General features: G+C 40.6%; 2 protein-coding genes across 7 annotated transcripts in view; one reads left to right on the top strand and one right to left on the bottom strand.

Moving 5' to 3' along the window:
• LOC308084044 (uncharacterized protein) overlaps positions 1 to 13,854 on the bottom strand; it is a 31,601-nt gene extending 17,747 nt beyond the window's left edge. For all 3 annotated transcript variants that reach the window (XM_080426517.1, XM_080426516.1, XM_080426515.1), the window contains exons 1-7: positions 13,787 to 13,854; positions 12,567 to 12,650; positions 11,638 to 11,721; positions 2,914 to 3,042; positions 1,383 to 1,421; positions 569 to 646; positions 307 to 366 (exon numbers count right to left, since the gene is read on the bottom strand). In XM_080426517.1, coding sequence (XP_080282643.1) covers positions 307 to 366; positions 569 to 646; positions 1,383 to 1,421; positions 2,914 to 3,042; positions 11,638 to 11,721; positions 12,567 to 12,650; positions 13,787 to 13,852 — 540 coding nt within the window. In that variant the 5' untranslated portion in view covers positions 13,853 to 13,854. The remainder of the gene's footprint in view (positions 1 to 306; positions 367 to 568; positions 647 to 1,382; positions 1,422 to 2,913; positions 3,043 to 11,637; positions 11,722 to 12,566; positions 12,651 to 13,786) is intronic.
• Positions 13,855 to 15,195: 1,341 nt separating this feature from the next.
• The window catches only part of setdb1b (SET domain bifurcated histone lysine methyltransferase 1b), a 34,929-nt gene continuing 25,467 nt past the window's right edge, over positions 15,196 to 24,657 (top strand). For all 4 annotated transcript variants that reach the window (XM_080426148.1, XM_080426150.1, XM_080426149.1 and 1 more), the window contains exons 1-9: positions 15,196 to 15,260; positions 17,535 to 17,738; positions 18,359 to 18,516; positions 19,356 to 19,399; positions 19,703 to 19,826; positions 20,280 to 20,447; positions 20,776 to 20,977; positions 22,363 to 22,436; positions 22,956 to 23,146. In XM_080426148.1, coding sequence (XP_080282274.1) covers positions 15,241 to 15,260; positions 17,535 to 17,738; positions 18,359 to 18,516; positions 19,356 to 19,399; positions 19,703 to 19,826; positions 20,280 to 20,447; positions 20,776 to 20,977; positions 22,363 to 22,436; positions 22,956 to 23,146 — 1,185 coding nt within the window. In that variant the 5' untranslated portion in view covers positions 15,196 to 15,240. The remainder of the gene's footprint in view (positions 15,261 to 17,534; positions 17,739 to 18,358; positions 18,517 to 19,355; positions 19,400 to 19,702; positions 19,827 to 20,279; positions 20,448 to 20,775; positions 20,978 to 22,362; positions 22,437 to 22,955; positions 23,147 to 24,657) is intronic.

Below are 24,657 nucleotides of genomic sequence, written 5' to 3' on the forward strand. Positions count from 1 at the left end.
GCATCAATATCATTGATTGAACTTCATTATTAGATCACTAACTAAACATCTGACCTATGGTGCAATTTGGCTGTCAAAGGTCAAGAACGAGAATTATCGTTGTAATAATTCACCTTAAAAAAAAGAGCGAAAAATACTTAAACTGTTTACGCATTCCACAATTCAGTAAAACATGTTTTAAGACAGTTTTAACATACTCTGTAATTTAAAAAATAATAATTTACTTCACAGAGTCTTTGAGGTTTATTGAATAATAAGATGAAAAGCACCACAGTACAACATGTAGGCTATTTCCTGTTTACTTACTGCATCTTCCAGCTGTTGTTTGTACTCTTTGAATTCCTCTTCCTTTTGGGTTTTCTCTGCCTTTGAACAAAAACACAGCTTGAAGTAAATTCACTGTCTACTGTATATACTTTGGTCAAACCTTCCACACTAATACGAGTTATAATGTCAGTCAGACAGACAGACAGACAGACAGACAGACACAGACGACCCTCTAAGGCTAGCCTCTTACGTAGCCAGGCCGTAAAATATAATGACAATAATGATGACTGCAGAAGCATACCTTTGTCTCTTCTAGCTCCTTGTCTTTGGCCCGGAAACGCTCCTCACGGTCAGCCAAATGTTTCATTACTTTCTTTAGCTATAAGGACATTGCAAACACATGTAACAGATCATGTCAAACAGGATCAAAGCAAACATATAGTATGTGAATAAATTACATTACATAATTATAATATAATTGCATAAATCTAATTACATAAATTACACAAGGCTACATACAGCATTTGGTCATTTAAAATATCATTCAGATAAACTATTGCATTTAGGATTGCAGGTTGGCTACCCAGGGCTGGCAAATTTTGAAGTCAATCATATTCAATTGTAATGGGATATAAAATATCTGACTGATACATCGTGATCAAATGACTCCAGGGATGATGTGTACCAATTTGTGTGAGTTTTTCTAGCTGGGCACAAATGTGCAGGGTATATATGGGGAGTTAGTTGCGTCATGAGCCAAGGAATCCAGGGGGAAACAAATGTACACCCTACGGTTCAAGAATCATAGATTAACACATTGTCATAAATAACTTCTGAACTGTTCATTGTAGAAAGATGAGAACTTTAAAGTTTGTCTCAAGGACATTGAGGTCATCTGGTAATGAGCCACCATGGCTCAACTTTGCACACCTTAAAATAAACTATGGCATCAACTGAAGCAGATATGATGGGATATACATGCGTTTCTTTTGTTACAACATATCCTGTGCAATGGCAAATGAAGGCTGATGGTGAACCAATTCAGCACCATGCACCCCTTTAAGGTTTTTTAAAAGATAAGATGAAAAGCATCATGTAGGCTATTTTCCATTTACCTCCTGCCTGGCATCACCCAGCTGTTTGAAAACACTTTCCTGTTGGAACAAAAAGTAAATGTACTGTCTACTGAATAACATGGCACTCTAGTTAGAATTGTTTCACTTGTGAGACAAAATGCTATGCAGTACGTACTTTCTCATGTTTTAGGATAAAATATCACAAAAAATCCACAAGATTCCTTACATGGAGGAAAACCATTAAGACTATTCACACGTTCAGTATCGTAAAATAACTTGAATGTTCCCCCATTTAGCTGTCGCATGTGAATGACAATTCTGGACTAATACAAAATATTTGTATTCATCTTTTTTGACAGGTGTGATTAACTTCTTGTCCATGTATGGAATTTATGGAAAGCATGTGAAAATAAAAAAAACAACTTCATACTTCCTAAAGGTTAATATGAGCATAAAATCAATATTTTAAATGTTTTTTTTGCATATGCATTCCATAGGGCTGGACTACACATGGACAAATGACATCATCAACTTGCGACGGGCATTGCCTCTCTTGAATAAAAGATGAACTGTTTCTAAAATAAACAAAATATTGAAGGCGTTTTACATTATAGAGGGCTATTATAATGTATTAAGGCATATTTGGCTTATTAGCCAGGGATCCTTTTAAGAGTCACAGTGTTACATTGTCATCCACCACTATAATAATAATAATAATAATTAACATAAAAAAATACCTTTCCACCAATTATATACTCTCTCTCTCTCTATCTCTCTCTGTCTGTCTGTCTCTCTTTGTCTGTCTGTCTCTCTTTCTCTATGTCTGTCTTTCTCTATGCGCACGCGCGTGCGTGTGTGTGTGCGTGAGTGCGTGCGTGCGTGCGTGCGTGTGTGTGTGTGTGTGTGTGTGCGCGCATTATTGTGTGTGCGACTGTTCTCGCTAAATATGGTCAATATATATATATATGTTTCAATAATGCCGCAAGGACAACCCTTTTTCTCACACTTGAGCGCCGGGCGCCGACCTTACTTAATCTATGCACATTTTTGTTGGTCATTACGTTATCCATTGTACGTTTGCTAATGAGATCGTGTTCTATGGGAAGAGGGCACTACAGAATGGGTGGAACAAAAAAAGAACAAGACGGGTCAATAACAATGTGGCTCGTATGTAGATCTGACATCATATTGATGATGTCTGTATGGACTGACAGTGGGACGTTGGCGCGACATTCTGAATGTTTCTGTTTGCATGATTCAGTTTGTAGTGAGGCATGTCTCTGGTAGAGCTATGCCGTAATGATGATTTCATCTACTTTTATCATTTCTTTCTGCCATATCGATGATTCATGAATCATGATGTCAGTCATCCCCAAATTTGGGCAATTCAGCCTGATCGAAGCCCCTTTGACTTCCATTATGAAATAACTATAATAATATTACAATAAATATGAAAACACACACACACACACACACACACACACACACACACACACACACACACACACACACACACACACACACACACACACACACACACACACACACACACACACACACACACACACACCTGTTTAGCCGCAGTGCACTTGTGTTTGGCCCTTGTCTTTTTTCGCTTCTCATTGCTGGCCCGGAGTTCCTCCTTACAAAGGTGTAGAGAACTGGAAAACTTTTGGATGGTTTCATCTTTTTCCATTCCCTATAACAGGATCAAAACAAACATGGCCATAAAGTGTGAATGAAATGTACAATACATTCATTCTACATAAAGGCTACATACAGTGCAGCATTTGTTCAGATACAATTGGGTTTAGGATTGCATTTGAAATTAAACATTTTAGTAACCCAATTCATACTCAAAGCAATACTTTTATACCTGTCCAAATCCAAGACCCATTCCATTTAATATAATATATTTTTCTTCCACATAGCAGACAATTGGACTCGAGTCATAGTGACTCGACTCGAGTCTGACTCGAGTCGCATATTTGACGACTTGCGACTCGACTCGGACTTTGAAGGTAAAGACTTGCGACTCGACTCGGACTTGGAAGGTAAAAGACCAACGAGACTTGAGACTCGACTCGGACTTGCTAGCCAATGACTCCCGACTCGACTCGACTCGAGACAAGATGACTCTAATGACTCGTTTTGTTTTTTCCCCTATGAATGATCTGTGTGTGAAATGCGCTCACTCTACCGCAAATGCCTCTCTCTCTTCATACAACCCCATGCTCACTCTACCGCAAATGTGCTCTCTCTCTTTATATAAACACATGCTCACTCTACCGCAAATGCGCTATCTCTCTTAATACAACCCCATGCTCACTCTACCGCAAATGTCCTCTCTCTCTTTATATAAACCCATGCTCACTCTACCGCAAATGCGCAATCTCTCTTCATACAAATCCATGCTCACTCTACCACAAACGCCACCACCGCTCCCAGCGGGGTCATTTTGATTCTATGACGGCTGCCGTCTAGTTATCATCAGTGCCAGTGTTGTGAGGAAAAACAAGCAACCAGGTCTAGGAAAACCAGCCCAAAAGAAGCGAGTCAAGCGAAAATAGCAGATCTACAAGCTCACAACGCCTGGCGATGCAACTAGTTCGTGTTTTGTTTATGACCCCAGCCACCCCAACAACAACAGTAGCACCAGCCAGCGAGATATACGTACTTGTAAACATGAAAGTCACTCACCACTGTCGAATTTACTTTATCCATGGTAACAGCAATAAAGTCTTAGTCCGTTTTTTGGTGCGCAACACAACCCTCGTTTAAGTGAATTGCTTTCACCTGCTGCTGCTGTGCAGAGTGTGCGCTATAGGGCATATCTCCGCCAAGCCAGGGTGACCTACCCAGGCTCATGAAATTCATATGCAGGCATAGTAGCCAATTAGAATGAAATCTGCAAAAACGGACTCATACTGATACAGAACCATATATTGGCTATTTATTATGGCTGTCGGGTGGAAATCTTGTATGTTCCTTTTTCATTATTATTTAAAAACAATTTGAAATCGTGAAAATAGCCAATCTACAAGCTGTAATTATTTAATAATTAAGAAATACTATATTTTAAAGACTGAAACATCAACTAAAGTCAATATTAGAGCAAGTTCATTCACATTTCATTTGAATGAAAATAACTTGTGGGTAAAATTCATTCTGTGAATCTAATGTGATTAATGTGAGCCCTACTTCAGTCAGTGAAGTCCAGGGCTGAATGTGACATATTGAGACCTATATAACTAAATATTGGTCATTTGCCAACACATTATTTTGTGAAATAAATGGGTTATATTTCACAGATAGTTATACTATTCTTATAATATATTAAAATACAATCATCCTTAACCTTCAAGTTAAATGCATTATTGACTTGCCCACAACAGAAAGACTTGGGACTCGACTTGGACTTGGGACCAAATGACTTGGGACTCGACTTGGACTCGGACCGGAGGGTTGGATTGACTTGGGACTCGACTTGGACTTGGGACCAAATGACTTGGGACTCGACTTGGGACTCGGACCTGAGGGTTGGATTGACTTGGGACTCGACTTGGACTTGGGACCAAATGACTTGGGACTCGACTTGGACTTGGGACCAAACGACTTGGGACTCGACTTGGACTTGGGACCAAATGACTTGGGACTCGACTTGGACTCGGACCGGAGCGACTTGAACAATTGTCTGCCACATAGTCTGAAGAGTTCAGTGTATGTACAGTATGTATGTATTTTTTGGGGTATATATTTTTTTCACAGATGTGCTATTATAGGCTAGTGACAATGGCTCCAAAAAATTGGGGTACCCCTCCCGGAGGTAGGACCAAACACAACATGTTTTTTCCTCATCTCTAAGGCCTCCCATACATGAAATGGATTGTTGTATAAAAATATTTTACTGCAAAAGTGGTGAAATTGATATATAAAGTTATACACCCCAAACTAAAGATAAAGCCTGTCCGTCTGGGGGTTGAGGCATATAAACTCATGTAGATTCACAATGGAAGCTCTGATAGGTTTAAAACTTGGCATACTTGAAGCCTGGACTTCCTTCTACATTCTAGAAAAGACCAAATGTCAATATCTGAATGTAAATAGGAGATAGTAATTTGAACACATCCTGCTAACATAATTGGCTGCCACACTCATGGAGTGTACACGAGTGTATGAGGCTCATGGCCGAGCAAACACATGGCCCAACTAACTCCACATTTTCCCCCAAAATTCCTCAATATTCTGCCTGTGTTTACAGCTGCTTCCCATACCGCTACTGTACTTGCAGGATGTACAATCAATAACAAACGCATTATGCCCCAATACTTATGCAAATCACTTCGCCAGCTGCAATTTACTTCCTGAGGGTTCTTTTAACAGCCAATCATCATCATCTGCCACAAAACCTCAGCACCTTCGTTCCCCTGCAGAGCACACAGAAACAAGCGCTGCCTTGGTCTATGCAGCTCCCCCCCCTCCCCCCCAGTACAGTACAGACCGTACAGTACCGTACAGTACAGTACAGGTACAGTACAGTACAGTACAGTACAGTACAGTACAGGTACAGGTAGAGGTAGAGGTACAGGACAGTACAGTACAGTACAGACCGTACAGTACAGTACAGTACAGTACAGTACAGTACAGTACAGTACAGGTACAGGTAGAGGTACAGGACAGTACAGCACAGTACAGACCGTACAGTACAGTACAGTACAGTACAGTACAGTACAGTACAGTACAGTACAGATAGAGGTACAGGACAGTACAGTACAGACCGTACAGTACAGTACAGTACAGTACAGTACAGTACAGTACGTACAGTACAGTACAGGTAGAGGTACAGGACAGTACAGTACCGTACAGTACAGGTACAGTACAGGTACAGTACAGTACAGTACAGTACAGTTACAGTACAGTACAGTACAGTACAGCTACAGTACAGTACAGTACAGTACAGTACAGTACAGGTACAGGTACAGTACAGTACGTACAGTACAAGTACAGGTACAGTACATACAGTACAGTACAGGTACAGTACAGGTACAGTACGTGCAGGTACAGTACAGTACGTACAGGTACAGGTACAGTACAGGTACAGTACAGTGCAGTACGTGCAGGTACAGTACTGGTACAGTACAGGTACAGTAAAGGTACAGTACGTACAGTACAGTACAGTACAGTAGATTATGTACAGTACAGGTACAGTACAGTACGTACAGTACGTACAGTACGTACAGTACAGGTACAGTACAGTACAGGTACAGGTACAGTACAGGTACAGTACAGTGCAGTACGTGCAGGTACAGTACAGGTACAGTAAAGGTACAGTACAGTACAGTACAGTACAGTACAGTACAGTACAGTACAGTACGTACAGTACAGGTACAGTACAGTACCTACAGTACAGTACGTACAGTACGTACAGTACAGTACAGTACGTACAGTACAGTGCAGGTACAGTACAGTACAGTACAGTACAGGTACAGTACAGTACGTACAGTACAATGCATGTACAGTACAGTACGTACAGTACAGGTACAGTACATACAGTACAGTGCAGGTACAGTACAGTACGTACAGTACAGGTACAGTACAGTACGTACAGTACAGGTACAGTACAGGTACAGTACGTACAGTACAGTACAGTACAGTACAGTACGTACAGTACAGGTACAGTACAGTGCAGGTACAGTACAGTACAGTACAGTACGTACAGTACAGGTACAGTACAGTACGTACAGTACAGGTACAGTACAGTACAGTACAGTACGTACAGTACGTACAGTACAGTGCAGGTACAGTACAGTACGTACAGTACAGGTACAGTACAGTACAGGTACAGTACAGTACAGGTACAGTACAGTACAGTACGTACAGTACAGGTACAGTACAGTACGTACAGTACAGGTACAGTACAGTACAGTACAGTACGTACAGTACAGTACGTACAGTACAGTGCAGTATGTACAGTACAGTGCAGGTACAGTACAGTACAGGTACAGTACAGTACAGTACAGTACAGTACAGTACAGTACAAGTACAAGTACAGTACGTACAGTACAGGTACAGTACAAGTACAAGTACAATTACAGTACAGTACGTACAGTACAGCACAGTACAGTACGTACTGTACTGTACATACAGTATTTACACAATACTACCTACATAGGAAAATAAAGTCTCTTCTTCACCAGATGCAATTTAAACACTGTGATGCCTGCTCAGAGTCATATTGTGTCTAACATACACATCTCCTCTCTCATCTCAGCTGTACCTGGGCCCTAGGTGTATTCCAATCAACCAGAGTGCAGTGGCCATCACTCCAAATGTTGTGACGTCAGGGCTCTCAATACTGCACATTGGGGGAGGAGGAGGGGTGCAGGGCGGGCGCACAGATCGCTGTGTGGGCGCAGGTGCTATGTGGACGCGGGCGATAGAGCTGAGGCCGCGCGCAGCGTGGACGAAGTTCTAGTACTTACAATAGGCGGAAATATAAATCTAAAGAATTTTTTTCTTTACTTTGTAGTGAATCTGACATGGATTGTCATAGCAAGACATATTATATATTATGTCTTGTTGGAAAGGTGTGGTTCTACTGAATCCAGCAATACCAATTATGCAAAAGTAGCTTTAATACTCATGGAGCTATGCCACTAAACGTATATGGTGTCCCAAATGGGGAAAACATGAAACTATCTATAATCTACAGTATCACACAGATTATTTTTATTTATTTGATGCTTAAAGTTATCCTCATAACAGCAAGTCATTCAGTTATGTAGAGTTTATACAATTTAACATATTTGGTTACAGTAAAGTTATACTACAGTATTGGGCTCCACCTGCTCTATCTTATTGCCTACATGGGCTTCTTCATAAACTGACAGGTAAATCATTGCAAATATTTTGGAATGTGAAAAGATGAGAAGGACCTTGCCAAATCAAGTAGTTAAAAGGTAGGGTAAGTGATTTTGTTCTGATAGTACTCTATAGTGTCCTGTCCATATAAGGAGTCTCCCATGTCTCTCCGGCTCTTTATTAAACAGAAAATGCATTTACAGTGCTCTCTCCTGATTGGCTCAAATGTAATCACCTACCTGAAAATGTACTATATTCTGTTTACTAAAGAGCTGGAGAGGCCCTGTGACCGAACAAACACTCTGTACAGTACAGTACAGTACAGATAGAGGTACAGGACAGTACAGTACAGACCGTACAGTACAGTACAGTACAGTACAGTACAGTACAGTACGTACAGTACAGTACAGTACAGGTAGAGGTACAGGACAGTACAGTACCGTACAGTACAGGTACAGTACATACCTGCACCAGTCTCCTCAAGAAGACTGAGTAGGGTTGATACAACATTGTTTACATACAAAAAGATTGTTTCATTTGTGGAAAGGCCAGTACAAGACCAGAACATCTGACAACCATTATGACTGGTACAGGTAAGAGTACCAGAGACAAGGTCCATCATGTAGCATCAGAATGATTGATGAAGTTGTACATCATCGGGTGCTCTCGTATGCAGATCTCTTTGAGTATGATGCCAAATATCATAAAACCTGCCTTAAACACTACATCTCTAAACGAAATATAGCAGCTTCCAGATGATAAAAGAAAAAGAACAGCAGACCAGTATCTATAACAAAGCCTTTATTAAGCTCACTGAAGTCATTGACAAAAATGTTTTCTCTAAAATAATTAAAGTGATGACACTAAACTAAGAGTTATGATGACATACTGAAGACACTGAGGTCTGAGGTAGAAGATGAGATGTGCCAACACACAAAATGAAGATCCTGGCAACTGAAGGAAAAGCTCATACAGCATTACAATTTGTAGAACGAGCTGGAAAGTCTTATGTGGTATGCTCTGAAGGTGTACCCATGGTACAGTATGCAATAAGAGAAGCTGCACATCTCCAAGAAAAAACAGAAGAGACAGAAGACTGTGAAACACAACAGCCAAGTCAAGATCTCTTTGAGAGGCAAATACTACAAGAGCTGCAGATACAGTATGTTGAGAAAAAGCATGGACCAGTGTGTTTAGTACAGTATGTCGTCATAACTCTCAGTCAAGAAGTTTTGTGTCATCACTTTAATTTCTTCAGAGAAAACAGTTTTGTCAATGACTTCAGTGAGCTTAATAAAAACTTCTCTATCAAAGATACTGGTATGGTGTTCTGATTATTTTATTTTATTTTTGTCTGGCAGCTGCATTTTGTTTAAAGATGTCGTGTTTTAAGGCAGCTTTATGATATCTGGCATCATACACAATGAGATACGGGTATGAGAGCAACCGATGATATACAACTTCATCAACCTTTCTGATGCTGCATGATGGACCAATTGTCTCTGGTACTCTTACCTGTACCAGTAATAATAGCTGTCAGATGTTCTGGTCTTGTTCTGGCCTTCCCACACATGAAACAATCTTTCCATGATAACAATGTTGTAAGATCCCTACTCAGTCTTCTTGATGAGATGGTGCAGGTATTGTTTGATCTACAATACATGATACATGATAAGATATACTACCTTTATTTTTGAAGGAAAGTATGTAATCTGTATATAAAGACAGGGTTTTATGAACATCATCGTCTGTCTGGGCTTTTTGACATTATGGATCTTGCTTCTTTACTTTGTCTAAATGTTTACCACAGATGATACAACAATTTGGATCCAACGTTTGTTCATCACACTACATTCTGTAAAAATCCTAACCCAAAAGTTAGAAAAAGGTTACTGTTAGGCTCTACAGTAGCCATATTGTTGCCAGTGATAGTTAATTAAGGCTCTGTTCCATTCTGGTGAAACAAAGTCAGGGTGCTGCTATTGCCAATGTAGGCCACTGGACAGGCTCTGTTACACTAAATGGAACTTTAAAGAAATAGTTCACCCGCAAAATGACAGTTTTGTGTGTAATTGAGTAATGTTTTGGGTGAACTACTCCTTTAAGCTAGGTCACTCTCCAGCTAGCTAATTAGCTACTTCATTTAGCAAGGTCCTTCTGATCTTTTCACATTTCAAAATATTTGCAATGATACCTGTCCGTTTATGAAGAAACCCATAGGCAATAAGATACAGATAGAGCAGTAGTACAGTAGTAAAACTTGACTGTAACCAAATATGTTACATGATATAAACTCTACAGAATTGATGTTATGAGGATAACTTTGAGCATCAAATGGTTGGAGCTTGGCTTTCCTCAGCCAGATTTGCTAAATAATTGTTAGTAGTTCTACTGTAGGCCTGCATTTTTCTCTGCATTGTTGAAGTTGCATATATTTTATAAATATTTTAACAATTTCACATTTTCTCAAGTTTGGGACATTTCATACATTTTAGAGACTTCTTCACTAAGTGAATGTGTTAATATTTTTCCACCCTTGATAAGTGAATTGAAAATAAAACTAATCTGTGTGATACTGTAGATTTCATTAGGACTGTTTCATGTTCTCCCCATTTGGGGCACCATATACGTTTAGTGGCATAGCTCCATGAGTATTAAGTATTAAATTCAGTAGAACCACACCTTTCCAACAAGACATCATACGTCCTGCTATGACAATCCATATCAGATTCACTACAAAGTAAAGAAAAAATGTATTTAGATTTATATTTCCGCCTATTGTAAGTATGTGTTCAAATGACTGTATCTCCTAGTTACATTCAGATATTGACATTTGGTGTTTTCTAGAATGTAGAAGGAAGTCCTGGCCAAGTATGCCAAGTTTTAAACCTATCAGAGCTTCCATTGTGAATCTACATGAGTTTATATGCCTCAACCCCCAGACGGCCAGGCTTTATCTTTAGTTTGGGGTGTATAACTTTATATATCAATTTCACCACTTTTGCTGTAAAGTATTTTTATACAACAATCCATTTCATGTATGGGAGGCCTTAGAGATGAGGAAAAACTATGTTGTGTTTGGTCCTACCTCCGGGAGGGGTATCTCGAAAACTAAAGCCCTTTTTGGCTGTTTGTCACAGGCCTAATAGTCCTGCTAAGGACTACAGAATGGGGGGGAACAAAAAAGAACAAGACGGGTCAATAACATTGTGTCTCCACTCGTATGTAGATCTGACATTATATTGATGACGTCAGTCTTGCCCAAATACTGTATGGACTGACGGTGGGACGTTGGCACGACGTTCTGAATGAATTGTTCTGCACTTTGGATGATTCAATTTGTAATGAGGCATTGTAGGAAAAACTGGTAGAGCTAGACCTCAGATCGCTAGCCTCTTACAGAGCCACAGCGTAAAACATTATAGCATCATACCAAGTCTTGTAGCTCCCAGAGTTTCTCCTGATGGCATTGTAGATCATGGGACAACATTTGGATGGTTTTATCCTTTTCCAGTCCCTAGCAGGATCAAAACAAGCATGGACATACAGCATGTACATTCATTCTACATGAAGGCTACATACAGTACAACATGGTACAATTACAATTAAAATAGCATTCAGATACAAACAATTGTTACAATTACAAATGTATGTAATATGTATGTATGTATGTATGTATGTATGTATGTATGTATGTATGTATGTATGTATGTATGTAATTACGTATGTAATTACGTATGTATGTATGTATGTATGTATGTATGTATGTATGTATGTATGTATGTCACAATACACTAACATCAATAACACCACAAGAACATGTATTTAATAAAAAACGCAAAATCAAGTCAAAAAGTCAAGGTCAAGAAGATGAATTAATGATTAAAACATTGTCATAAATCTATACTTCTGAACTGGTCATTGTAGAAAGATGAGACTGATTACATTTGAAAGCTTGTGTCAAGGACATCTGTAAAGAACCACGGCTGAACTATGAAAACCTTAAAAATCATATTTGAAATAAACTGCATCATCTGAAGCAGATATATGTTGGCATAAACATGCACTTATTTTCAGTGGAGGCTGGTGCATTTTTCTCCAGGGGAGGGGCTATACCAAAAACCAAGCCAACATGTACTAGATAAGGATAATGAAAAGGCTTTCTTTGTATTTGCTGAATGCAATTCATTTGAGTGTGAAAGACAGACAAATGAAGGCTGATGGTGAACCAACTCACTTACAGACCCATTTTTTCAAGATAAGATTTTCACACACACACACGCACACGCACACGCACACACATAGAAGGCTATATAGCCTTTTACAGAGCCACAGTGTAAAATAATATGACTAACAGCATACCATCACTTGTAGCTTCTGGTGTTTGGCCCAGAGTTTGCCTACAGAGCGGGGGAAATTTTGGAGGAAAAAATCCTTTCCCCGTCCCTATAACAGGATCAAAACAAACATGGGACATATATGTACATTAATTTTACATAAAGGCTAAAGGTGGGCCTCCTTTTCGTGCGCTCTCTTTATTGATGGGCATTTCAAACAAATGGTTATGATCTCCAACAGGATCAAAACAAACATGGACACATAGTATGCACAGTACATAACTTCTACATTAAGGCTACATAGACATACAACATTTGGTACAATTCAAATTGCATTCACGTACAAACTATTGGGTTTAGGACTACCATACTAAATATTTCAGTTTAGCTGTCCTATTCCAAGTCCCTGACCATTTATATATTGTTGACCAAATAGTCGAGTCACTTTTATTTTATTGTAGACCACTTTATTACAGTAATTGGTCTCCTTTTTTTCCCCAGAAGAAGAATCAGAATCATCTTTCTGATTCTGAATCACCTCTTTATCTTTTATATATCAGGCTATCATACTCACCCTAGCCTTAAATAAAGACTCTCGTAGATGTACTTTTACATTTTTTATCTCTACGAGAGTCCCTTAGCTACCAACCCCCCAGTTGCCTTGGAATGTCAGCTCCAAAGCCCGTACATACTGTACCGGATGGATGCCATGATATGATTTATTTGTTATTTTTTCCCCTGGCTCCCCAGTCCCCCACTCTCTTATTTTGTTTCTTTCTCTTTGTGGAAACAACAAAAACTAAGGAACTTGCACAAAAACGAATTTCACCCACTGTTGTTTTACACCTGTAAAACATGTGATGTGACAATAAAGATGATTCTGATTCTTCTTCTGGGGAAAAAAAGGTCTCAATAGAACAGGGAGACCAAATACAACCACCCTAATTGTATAAGTTATATAGCTTAGAATTAACATACTCTAGGCTACTATACATACAGATTGGACAAAATAAAAATGTATTCACAAAAAAAGTTACATACAGTAATGCAGCTTTTAGCTTCAACATTCGATTTCACGGTCATATTTTTTACTTGAAAATAGTCATAGAGTTTAACAACTGTAAAATCGATACATTTTACGCAGAAGGGGGACATCAGCCCTCAAGGCTTGCCCCTTCTGCTACATTTTACGTGGAAAAGTAATACAAACATTAACCAAAGCAAGCGGAAGAACCGATTTATTACCTCCTGGTAGAAAAAGCTGTCCTCTTGGGCTGCAGAAAAATCCGATCCAATATCCATTTCACTCATTATCTCTATTAGAGACAGCTTATTGTCACAGACACTATTATCTTTGTTTGAAATTCTGCTGATTACTGTTTTATAATTTTACTACTTTTAAAGTAGTTGACTGCCGTGCATACTGTAACTGTCCGCCCGCTCGGCCGCTGAACATGTGTGACGGTCGGGGGATGGCTCTTCTCTTCGCAGATAAGAGAGGCTGGGAAGCGTGTGTACAACAATATTACACGGCTGGCAACGAGGCTAGGCCTAGGGGGATGGTCAGCAGGCTAAAAAGGGATAGTTCACCCAAAAAACTATATCTCTATCATACATAGTATACTCATAGCCTGGTATTGCCAGACTGACATTCCTCCACCGTGGAGGAACGTGTGAGTGTGAATCCACTCATCAGTCTGGCAATACCACCATACACCAGGCTATCATACTCACCTTAGCTTTAGATAAAGACTCTCGTAAATGTATTTGATCGATTTTGATTTTTTATTATCTCTACGAGAGTCTTAGCTACCACCCCCCCCATATTGCCCTGGAATGTCAGCTCCAAAGCCCGTACTTCTCCAAACATGTACACATGCAAAATATAAGGTGCTTACCCGCGTGCCCCAAATGTTAACTCAGTGTATGTGTGTTTGGGAAATGTATTAGTCCATATTTTCAATAAAGAAGTTTTTGAATCCCGTCTGTGGCTGAACGCCGCCCCCCCCCCCTGTTTACATTGAGTGTAATTCCGGCGTTCACCGAATACGCTCCGTAATTACCGCCTATTGGGAACCTCCGACAGAATCGGCCACAGACGGGATTAAAACACTTCTTTATTGACCAATATGGACTAATACATTGCACAAATACTCCGGACACCTAGTTAACATTTTGGGCAAGCGGGTAAGCACCTTATATTTAGCATTTGTACATATCTGCTATTTTCAAATGATTTTCATACTTTGTATACATTTGAAAACTTGTGAAATGGGACATTCTGCATAATGAGTACTTTCTACTTTTGGTACTTTAAGTACATATTGACACCAATACTTTTGTACTTTTGCTCAAGTAAATACCGGACTTTTACTTGTAATAGAGTATTTCTACATTGCGTTATTGACCTTTACTGAAGTAAAATAATGACGCAGCTGGGTGCTCCTCAAATAATGGGGTACTTTTTCCACCACTACTCGCGAGAATAGATGCAGCGCCAAATCGCGCCAATCGCGCTGGTTCGTTGATGGGAGCGAATGTTTATTGTCACGCACTCTCTCCGTCAGGCGGGCTCTGCTATGATGATGATGATTGGGGCAAAGGGAAGGGAGCGCTTGTTTTGGGACAAGCCCCGCCCGCCAGGATACAAACAATCACTCTGGGTTCTGCATGTCGCTGAGTCTGTTTACACACACTGCATGATGGAGAGCACCGAAGCGTGAGTCTTCTGTCTTATCATTTTCATATTGTGTGTTTTGTTCACATTTATATATGTTATGTATATATATATATATATATATATATAAAAGAGAAAAGAAAAAACACCCAAAACAAAGCAAGCATTATTTAACCCGTAACCGATCTGCAGGAAAGAGCTGTGTGGCTAGTTAGCATGTAGGCTAACAACATGCTAAGTGGCTTCATACCTTCATACTCGTCTTGGTCAGTCTTTAACCATAAGGTTGCTAGTCGGGTTTGTTATTAATGTTTACACACTACACGCAGTCAGTAGACTATAGAAACTGTGAGGTTAGTTTAGCCACCAAGACAAATAACGTTGTGAGTTTGCAGCCATGGCTTGGCAGTGTTTTCAAGTTATATATTATTGATGTATATGCATATATTTTCATTTTAAACACTTCCTGTCTGTCTGTCTGGTTGGTTTATAATTTGAACAAAAAAACAACAACAACTGCATCTGTCTAAATCAGCTTAAACAGAGACATGTTGCTGTGTACTGTCTGAATGGATGGTGTGTCTAATGTACTGTCAGAAATGTTGTGTCTACTTGTATAGTTACTGTCTGTCTGAATAGATGTTGTGTGCAATGTACTGTCAGAATAGAAATGTGTCTACTTGTATAGTTACTTTATGTCCGAATGGTCGGAATGGATGTTGTGTCTAATGTATAGTCACTGTCAGAATGGATGTTGTATTAATATTTAATTAAGACGGAATGCACCTGCCCGAACGTTTTATTTACTGGGCAAACGTTAGTGTCAACATAACACAAAAGAGAAAAAACATTAAATTACTTAACACTGTTAGTGCTGTCAAGCAAGTCTATGAAGCCACCTAAGAGAAAACAAGTTTAATCTGCAACACAATTTTATACAATATGTAGCGGGGGTCCCTGGCTGCTTCATCTCTCTCTCTCAGCTAAGGGGTCCTTGGTCTGAAAAACAATGAAGACCCCTGGTCTAATGTATATACCTACTGTCTGAATGGATGTTGTTAGCCCTAGAATGTCTGTGATCTTTCATGTATTCCAAATACACAGTCATAGATCACCCTCGCCGACGCGCTGTGTAGTGACCATCTGCGCGGCCGTAAAAGTGCTCTAAACTCTGTCTGTACTCACCCAATAATTAATTCCTAAGACTTGGAGTCATAAATTGTCCTCTAGTTTCATATCCATTTGAAAGTTCTGCCAGAAAACGTGTGTTTAGTCAAATATCTCCACTTTTCCACGAGCTGCACACGGACGACTTTCTGTACGGGGCGAGGGGCCTGGAATGATTGCAGGACCGAATTTACCCAAACATCCTCTTGTCATCACAAACGTCATAACAAATTGACACAGGGAAGCACAAACGAATGGGGAACACAATTGACAGGTGCTTGTGATTGGTGCGGGGTAATGAATCACATCACCTGCCAATTGTGTGTCCCAAACATTTGTGCGTCCTAAAGGAAGTTTACATATATTCAGTCCTGCAATCATTCCAGGCCCCTCGCCCCGTACAGAAAGTCGTCCGTGTGCAGCTCGTGGAAAAGTGGAGATATTTGACTAAACACACGTTTTCTGGCAGAACTTTCAAATGGATATGAAACTAGAGGACAATTTATGACTCCAAGTCTTAGGAATTAATTATTGGGTGAGTACAGACGGAGTTTAGAGCACTTTTACGGCCACGCAGATGGTCACTACACAGCGCGTCGGCGAGGGTGATCTATGACTGTGTATTTGAAATACATGAAATGTATGTAAGATCACAGACATTCTAGGGCTAGGATGTTGTGTGCAATGTACTGTCAGAATAGAAATGTGTCTACTTGTATAGTTACTTTATGTCGGAATGGATGTTGTGTCTAATTTATAGTCACTGTCAGAATGGATGTTGTATTAATATTTAATTAAGACGGAATGCACCTGCCCGAATGTTTTATTTACTTGCCACGGGCAGTTGGGCAACCGTTAGTGTCAACATAACACAAAAGAGAAAAAAACATTAAATTACTTAACACTGTTAGTGCTGTCAAGCAAGTCTATGAAGCCACCTAAGAGAAAACAAGTTTAATCTGCAACACAATTTTATACAATATGTAGCGGGGGTCCCTGGCTGCTTCATCTCTCTCTCAGCTAAGGGGTCCTTGGTCTGAATGGATGTCATGTCTACTATAATGTGAATGGATACACAACATCAATCTCTCTCTCTCTCTCTCTCTCTCACTCACTCACTCACTCACTCACTCACTCACTCACTCACAGGATGGAGGTGGAGGGCTGGGACTCGGACCTGGAGGAGGACTTAGGCGTGTCTCTGGATGAGTTGAGGAAGCTGATAGAGGAGGCGGTGGAGAAGAGCGAGGTGGTGCAGCAGAAGAGAAAACAGCTGGACGAACTCCGCCACTGGGTGGATGTGAAGGAAGAGGAGCACGCCAAAGCCGAGAAACTCCTGGACACCACCCAGCAGTGAGAATAAACTCCATTCATTCATCCTCACCATTAATTCATCAATTCACAGAGTCATTCACTCACTCATTCATTCAACAAATCAACCAGACACTCAACTAATTTATTACCACAGCCATGCATGGCAGGCTGTTGTCATCAGTCCTCTCTGTGTCACTATCTGCAAAATAACTTGAGAATGGATGGGCAATGTGAAGGGAAGACTGAATCACTTTTACTTACAACGCGACGCAATGTGTTGTGAATTTATAGATTGGCTATTTTCTGCTAACATTATTTATTGTAGAGCAAAAACAGGAGGGGGCTAATATATAGAGTTTACTGTAAGTGTTTAACCCATTTAGACCTGAAGATGACTCTAAAAACGCCTTGTAAATCCTAAAGCCTTGTTTATACTTATATGCTCACAGAGCGTCTCATTCGAGACGCGCTGTGAGCTTGCAGATCTGCTATTTTTGGCGTCCAACTCCGTCATATGGTGAAGGTGAAGTATAAATGGCGCTTGTTAGAGTTTCAGAAATGAATGACGTAGACACGTTCCCAGATTGAAAGGTATAAAAACATATCGGTTATCCCGGTCTGAATGGGTTAATTACAGTTTGTGTTGCTGGTCTCCTCAGGTCCATACAGGAGTGTGAGAATCTGGTGAAGGCAACGTACCGACATAATGGCCTGGACTATATAGAGAGCTCTGACGAGGAGGGAGTGGGCTGCGCTCCGGTGTCTGATGTCATTGAGATAGATGATGAGGAGGACGATGATGACGACGTCATCTGTGGTGAGTTATGCTGTGTGAGTGTGTGTGTGTGTGTGTGTGTGTGTGTGTGTGTGTGTGTGGAGGAGGCCAGTGCCAAAGTAGCCCTCATCATATAGACCAGGGCTGGGCAACTTTGACGATGAAGAGGGCCACTATATTTCCAAACTCACTCCAGGGGGCCACATTGCATATTGTTGCTGTCGGCAACACTTTAACTTCATCATTCTAGTACGTCACACAAAAGAAGCAAAAATAGCTGATCTACAAGCTCAAATCGCAAGTGAAGGTGAGGGCCGCATGTGGCCCCCGGGTTGATATAGACCTAGCTAGGCATGGCCTTGGTCTTCTATTATACTGTATATAAAAGTTCAAGTTGTCTGTTTGTGAGTTTGTCCGTCTGTGTGCCTGGATTATTATGCCCAAAATATGGATACACTCCCATACTGTATTATGGAGATCCCCGACGTCAGTGGTATTAGGCAACGGTTTCTGTTGTGTGTGGCGTCAGGCCCAGAGCTCGATGTTGTATGCCCGTATATGGAGATCTGTGATATCAGTTCAAATCACTTGCCCATTATGTGATCAGCTATTTTCGCTATTCGCCGTATGACCAAGTAAATTATATAGCGCTTAAATGGTTAACATTACTGTCTAAAAGGAACTTCCCCAGCAAACAAATCCTTCTAGGATTTCCCAACAGCATTGGAATGGAGTTGGCTGAAAAACATGGGACGTGCTGCTGGCAGACCTAAACCCTGTTGGTACATTCTGTGAACCGTGGAATGTTGCTGTTTTTCTGCTCTTTGTTTTGGTTGCTTTGTCAGCTCTTTAACTTGTCCATCCTCCTGTCTGTCTTTCAGTTGTCCCTCCTAAGGCATCTGTCCCTGCTGTTGAAGACTCAGTGGTGAGAATGTACAGTTGACACCTCACACACAAATACATCACAACCAGTACATCACATCACATGAGTACATTACACCAGTGGTTCTCAAACCTTTTCTTGTCAAGGGCCACCAAATTGATATGTATTTGACCACGAACCCCATCTGAAAATGTTTTGTGCCAGGGACCCCCAGAAGAGAAGATTATTGTTGAAAGAATTTTAAAAAATATTCAAAACATTTTCTACGGGATTACTACGCTAACTGTGTGTGTGTGTGTGTGTGTATGTGTTTATTTCTTTATGTATTTTTGTATGTGTGATCAGTTTAAGGACGCATCTGCAGCTCTTCAGAAGTCTTCTGAGCAGGTCCAGAAGTTGGTCCAGATGACCAACATGAGTCCTCCTGCTTCCATATCCATGCTCAGATCCGCCACACACACAAACGCAGGTTAGAACGCATGCGCGCCACAAACACACACACACACACACACACACACACACACACACACACACACACACACACACACACACACACACACACACACACACACACACACACACACACACACAATGTTATGAAAACAAAGACTTGCTTTTGGATTTTAAAAGGTCCTCATTCTAGTTCCAAGCTGACAGTTATCAATGGTTCTAACATTGATAACCGATAAGTCATTGATGGTTCTGAATAACAAGTTAATGTTCTAATGTAAACTCATAAGTTATCAATTATTGGTTGTAAGTGCAAGCACTACCGAACAAAGTTCCAAACCAATATGTACAAGCGACTTTACAGGAAAACAAGCCCAAAAGTTGCTTATAATATGCAGACTTGGCAACACTGTCTGTAGCTGTCATGTCCTACCCGAGATTCGAAACGTGTGTGTCTGTGTGTGTCTTGCAGCGGTCTCCTCCAGTCCAGCAGTGTATCAGATCCAGCCTCCAGCTCCCTCCCCCTTGCAGCCCACCAGCGCCCCTAGAGAGGATGAGATGACAGTGAACATGACCATTCTGGGTAAAAAACGGACCAAGACGTGGCACAGAGGATCGGTGGTCTCCATTCACCCCGCTGGTATGCTATCAGTCCGCTGGTTCTCAAGCCTTTTCAGCCCAAGATCCAAAAGATAAATTTAGTTTCTCCCCGGGACCCAAACCTTTTATTTAATGAATTAATCGCTTAAGCCCTATTTCAAAAAGAGTGAAAATAGCCGTTCTACAAGCTCACAACGCATCATGATGCGACGCGTTGTGAGCTTGTAGATCGTCTATTTTCGGCATTTGTCCTACAACAAATTATATAGGACTTAAATGGTTACATCCTCAATGCTTAATGTTTTGTGTAAAGTAATTGCCGTTGTTGTTGAAATGAGTCATACAATTACACTTGCCTTGCCTTCTAGGAGGCGGGATATTCAAGTACAAGGTGAAGTTTGACAACAAAGGAAAGAGCCTCCTGTCAGGGAACCATGTGGCATACGACTACCATCCCACGCTGGAGAGCCTGTATGTGGGTGCCAGGGTCGTCGCCAAGTACAAGGATGTACAGGTGTGGCTGTACGCTGGCGTAGTGGCTGAGATGCCCAACAACAAGAACCGCATGAGGTAAAGTGTAGGGTTGAGTACTGAAGGTTCCTCCTACATGACTGGGACCTACCGGACCAAGTCAAGGGCACAGATTTTGGTGCCACTAAAAGGGATATTTCACTTTCACTCGTGTTTGGGGTGTTTTAACGTCTACTATGGCTTTTTTGAGGACCCCAGACAGTTTAGCTTGATAGTAGCTTGATTCAGAACTTAGATATTTGATATACATTTTATCAGACATGCCCCCTTCCTATATAAACCCATTGTATGTTATTATTATTTTATTTATGTATAGGAATGGGGCGTGTCTGATAAAATGAATATCTAAATACTGAATCAAGCAACTTAAACTGTCTGGGGTGCTCAAAAAAGACTGAGTAGACGTTAAAATGTTTCAAAGTGAAATATCCCTTTAAATGCCTGAGCTGTCAGTCTGCCCCGTTTGAAATGATAAAAACAAAACGGACATTACAGGCAACAGAAGCATAACCACACGTGCGACTAATAAACAACATTATATTTGCTCTGACAGCAGCATGTAGGCTATTGTTGGCTTATTAGCTTACAAATGCCTAAAGATATATATAGTATCATCTGTGTATGAAGTGTACAATAACCAACATAAAGGAGTCGCCACGCAGCTCCCTTCAGTCCAATTTTACTTTATTAACTCCTGGGTCCTGCCATTCTTGTTATTTAATAGTTTGCCTAAAAATCCTGTGTTAAAATGCTTATAAAACATCAGCCCTGTAATGTACTATCGAGTTACACACATCATTTTCTTCAGGACAACCTGGGATATCAGAATATGTAGGCTGCATTGATGTCACATTAAGCTATAAAAAGTTATATGACAATGATGACAAAAGAAAAAACTAGGCGGAAATGAGCATCATACCAAATGTTCCTACACACATATAGTATATATATGTATATACAGTGTTAAGAAGGCTTTCATATCATACTTGCTAGTCCTAGTCGTTATGAATACCACTGTGAGTTAGACCGCGTCACAGGATGCCTGGAACAAGCCAGGGTATCTGGCCTTACAACCCAGATACTCAGGTGACTACAGAGCCCTTCCCACTGATGTCTCTTTCAGCCTCTAACAGCGTTGCCAGATTCTGTGAGAGAACAAGCAAACAGGTCTAGGAAAACAAGCCCAAAAGAAGCGACTATGGGCCACATGCGTCACCTTGTGAACCACTTGGGTTGAACATCTCGGTTTAAGTTCTGCTTGGACACCATTGCAGCGGGTTTTGGCTCAGGTTTAGATAACCAGTCAAGCCTTTGGTCTTTTTCATACATTATAATATATATAGATATATACATACGTACGTACTTAACTGTACATATACTGTATATGACCTGAATTTACTGAAGACTAAATGTGTCTGTTTCAGGTTCCTGATCTTCTTTGATGATGGTTATGCATCCTATGTGACTCTCCCTGAACTCTACCCAGTCTGCAAACCATGTAAACACACACACACACACACACACACACACACACACACAGGTGTGCTATCTGAGTCGATGTCATTGTTAACTTTGGGGGTGATCACACTGAGAAAAACGTTGCTAAACCAATGTTTTTCAACGGTACGCCGTGCGCTCCTTTCTTATGACACGCTTCAGGCATTTCTACACATTAAAGTTCAAATGCCACGCTGCTCGCCAATGTTGCCAGACAGCCAATCAAATCAAGAAAAAAGCACGCTATTTTAGCACGTTCTTCCTGTTTTGATCACATTTGATGGCCAGTATTGATGATCATCTCATCGTAGAGGTCGGTGTGACTGCTGCCTTTGGTGCGTTTGGTGTTATGAACATCTAATGATGATTGATTCAATTCTAATCTGATCTTCCATTGTTACTAGGAGACTATTAATCTACTGGAGGAAAATAACCCATATCTCTAAATGTTATCTCTGTCTCCCCATCACATCTCCCTCCTCTCTCTCTCTCTCTCTCCCTCCTCCGTCTCTCGGCCCAGTGAAGCGCACGTGGGAGGACATTGAGGATGCTTCCTGCAGAGACTTCATAGAGGAGTACATCACGGTGTTTCCCAGCAGACCCATGGTGCTGCTGAAGGTGGGCCAGATCATTAAGACGGAGTGGGAGGGGACCTGGTGGAGGAGCAAGGTGGAGGAAGTGGACGGCAGCCTCGTCAAGATCCTCTTCCTGGTAGGCCTGTCACTAGCCTATATTCAACTTGTCTTAAGGGAGGACCGGCGGGCGGATCTCTTGACGTCACGCTCATGTCACCATGCCATAGCCATATATCCGTGTGTGTGTGTGTGTGTGTGTGTGTGTGTGTGTGTGTGTGTGTGTGTGTGTGTGTGTGTGTGTGTGTGTGTGTGTGTGTGTGTGTGTGTGTGTGTGTGTGTGTGTGTGTGTGTTGAGTTTAAAACTTTTTTTTTTTTTAAATATGTGTATTCAAAGATTTCATAAAAAAAAGAGCAGTCCGAACAAACAAGATGAGTCAAAAGGCACACCGCACAATGCTCAGTCAGGTAAAAAAAAAAAAAAAAATGATGGCTAAAAGATGGCTAACTTTTTGAATGCGTAAACTAAATAGACTTATTATATCACTGGCCCATCATTAATCTGACTATATATATTAAATTAACGTGTTGCGTATAGATGTAGCCTATTCTATTCAGAGGGTGATGTGGAACATTGGTGATGTGGATTTTTATTGACAAATTGTTCTGTTATTGCTAGACAAAAGATTAATGTCAGATTTCGTTGAAATAAAGCAGGCCTACACTAAGTCCTAATACAGTCACATGTAAAACCACAAGTTATTTTTATAACTAGAAGTGATTCAAAACCAGTTAAAGTTTTGCGTTGAATATTTCACAGATTCCAAGAAAGTTGAAACGTTGATAAAGTGTTGAGTAAAGATGTTGTAGTAACAAGAAGATCGCCCACTTCACGTCTTCACCACTCACCCATGCACAGCACACTCACAAGCAATGACGGTGAAGTAGCTTCTCTAAGACGTTGTACAGTATCTTTACCTCAGCCGGTCGGTGGCTGGCAACTCAAACCAAAGTTCGAGGAAACAAACCATTTGCTGTTTCGGACGTCATGTCATTTTTGTCCTGCACCAAAGCAGTGGTTCAATGGAAATGTAGTTTCGAGTTTGAAGCTTGTATCATAGCATTGATGTCGGACTGCCATCACTATTATTTTATACATTTTTATACTTATTTACATACATCGTGTGACGTGCAAAAATAGATGATCTACAATCTCACAATGCGCTGCAAGTTGCAGCGCATTGTGAGATTGTAGGTCATCTATTTTTTTGGTAACATTTTGCCTAGAATGACATGCCAAAAATAGGTCGGGTAACTCGGGTTGAAAGCGGTTGAAAAGTAATGTTTTCAGACATACAAGGTTTCCATCCTACTGTGACAAAGAAAAAAACAGAAAAAAAACATCTCAGTTAGAGTGTTCACCATGAGACTAGGACAGGGGTCTTCCACGTTTTCAGCCCAAGGACCCCCTAGCTGAGATGAAGCAGGGACCCCCTCTATATTGTATAAAATTGTGTTTCAGATTAAACTTCTCTTTTTTCCCTCTTTGCCGAAAATAGCAGATCTACAAGCTCACAACGCCTCGCGCTGCGAGGCGTTGTGAGCTTGTAGATCTGCTATTTTCGGCTAATGTTCCCCTCAGAATAGGGA

The sequence above is a fragment of the Gymnoscopelus braueri genome (assembly GCF_963280865.1).
Source record: "Gymnoscopelus braueri genome assembly, chromosome: 4".
Taxonomy (NCBI): Eukaryota; Metazoa; Chordata; class Actinopteri; order Myctophiformes; family Myctophidae; genus Gymnoscopelus; species Gymnoscopelus braueri.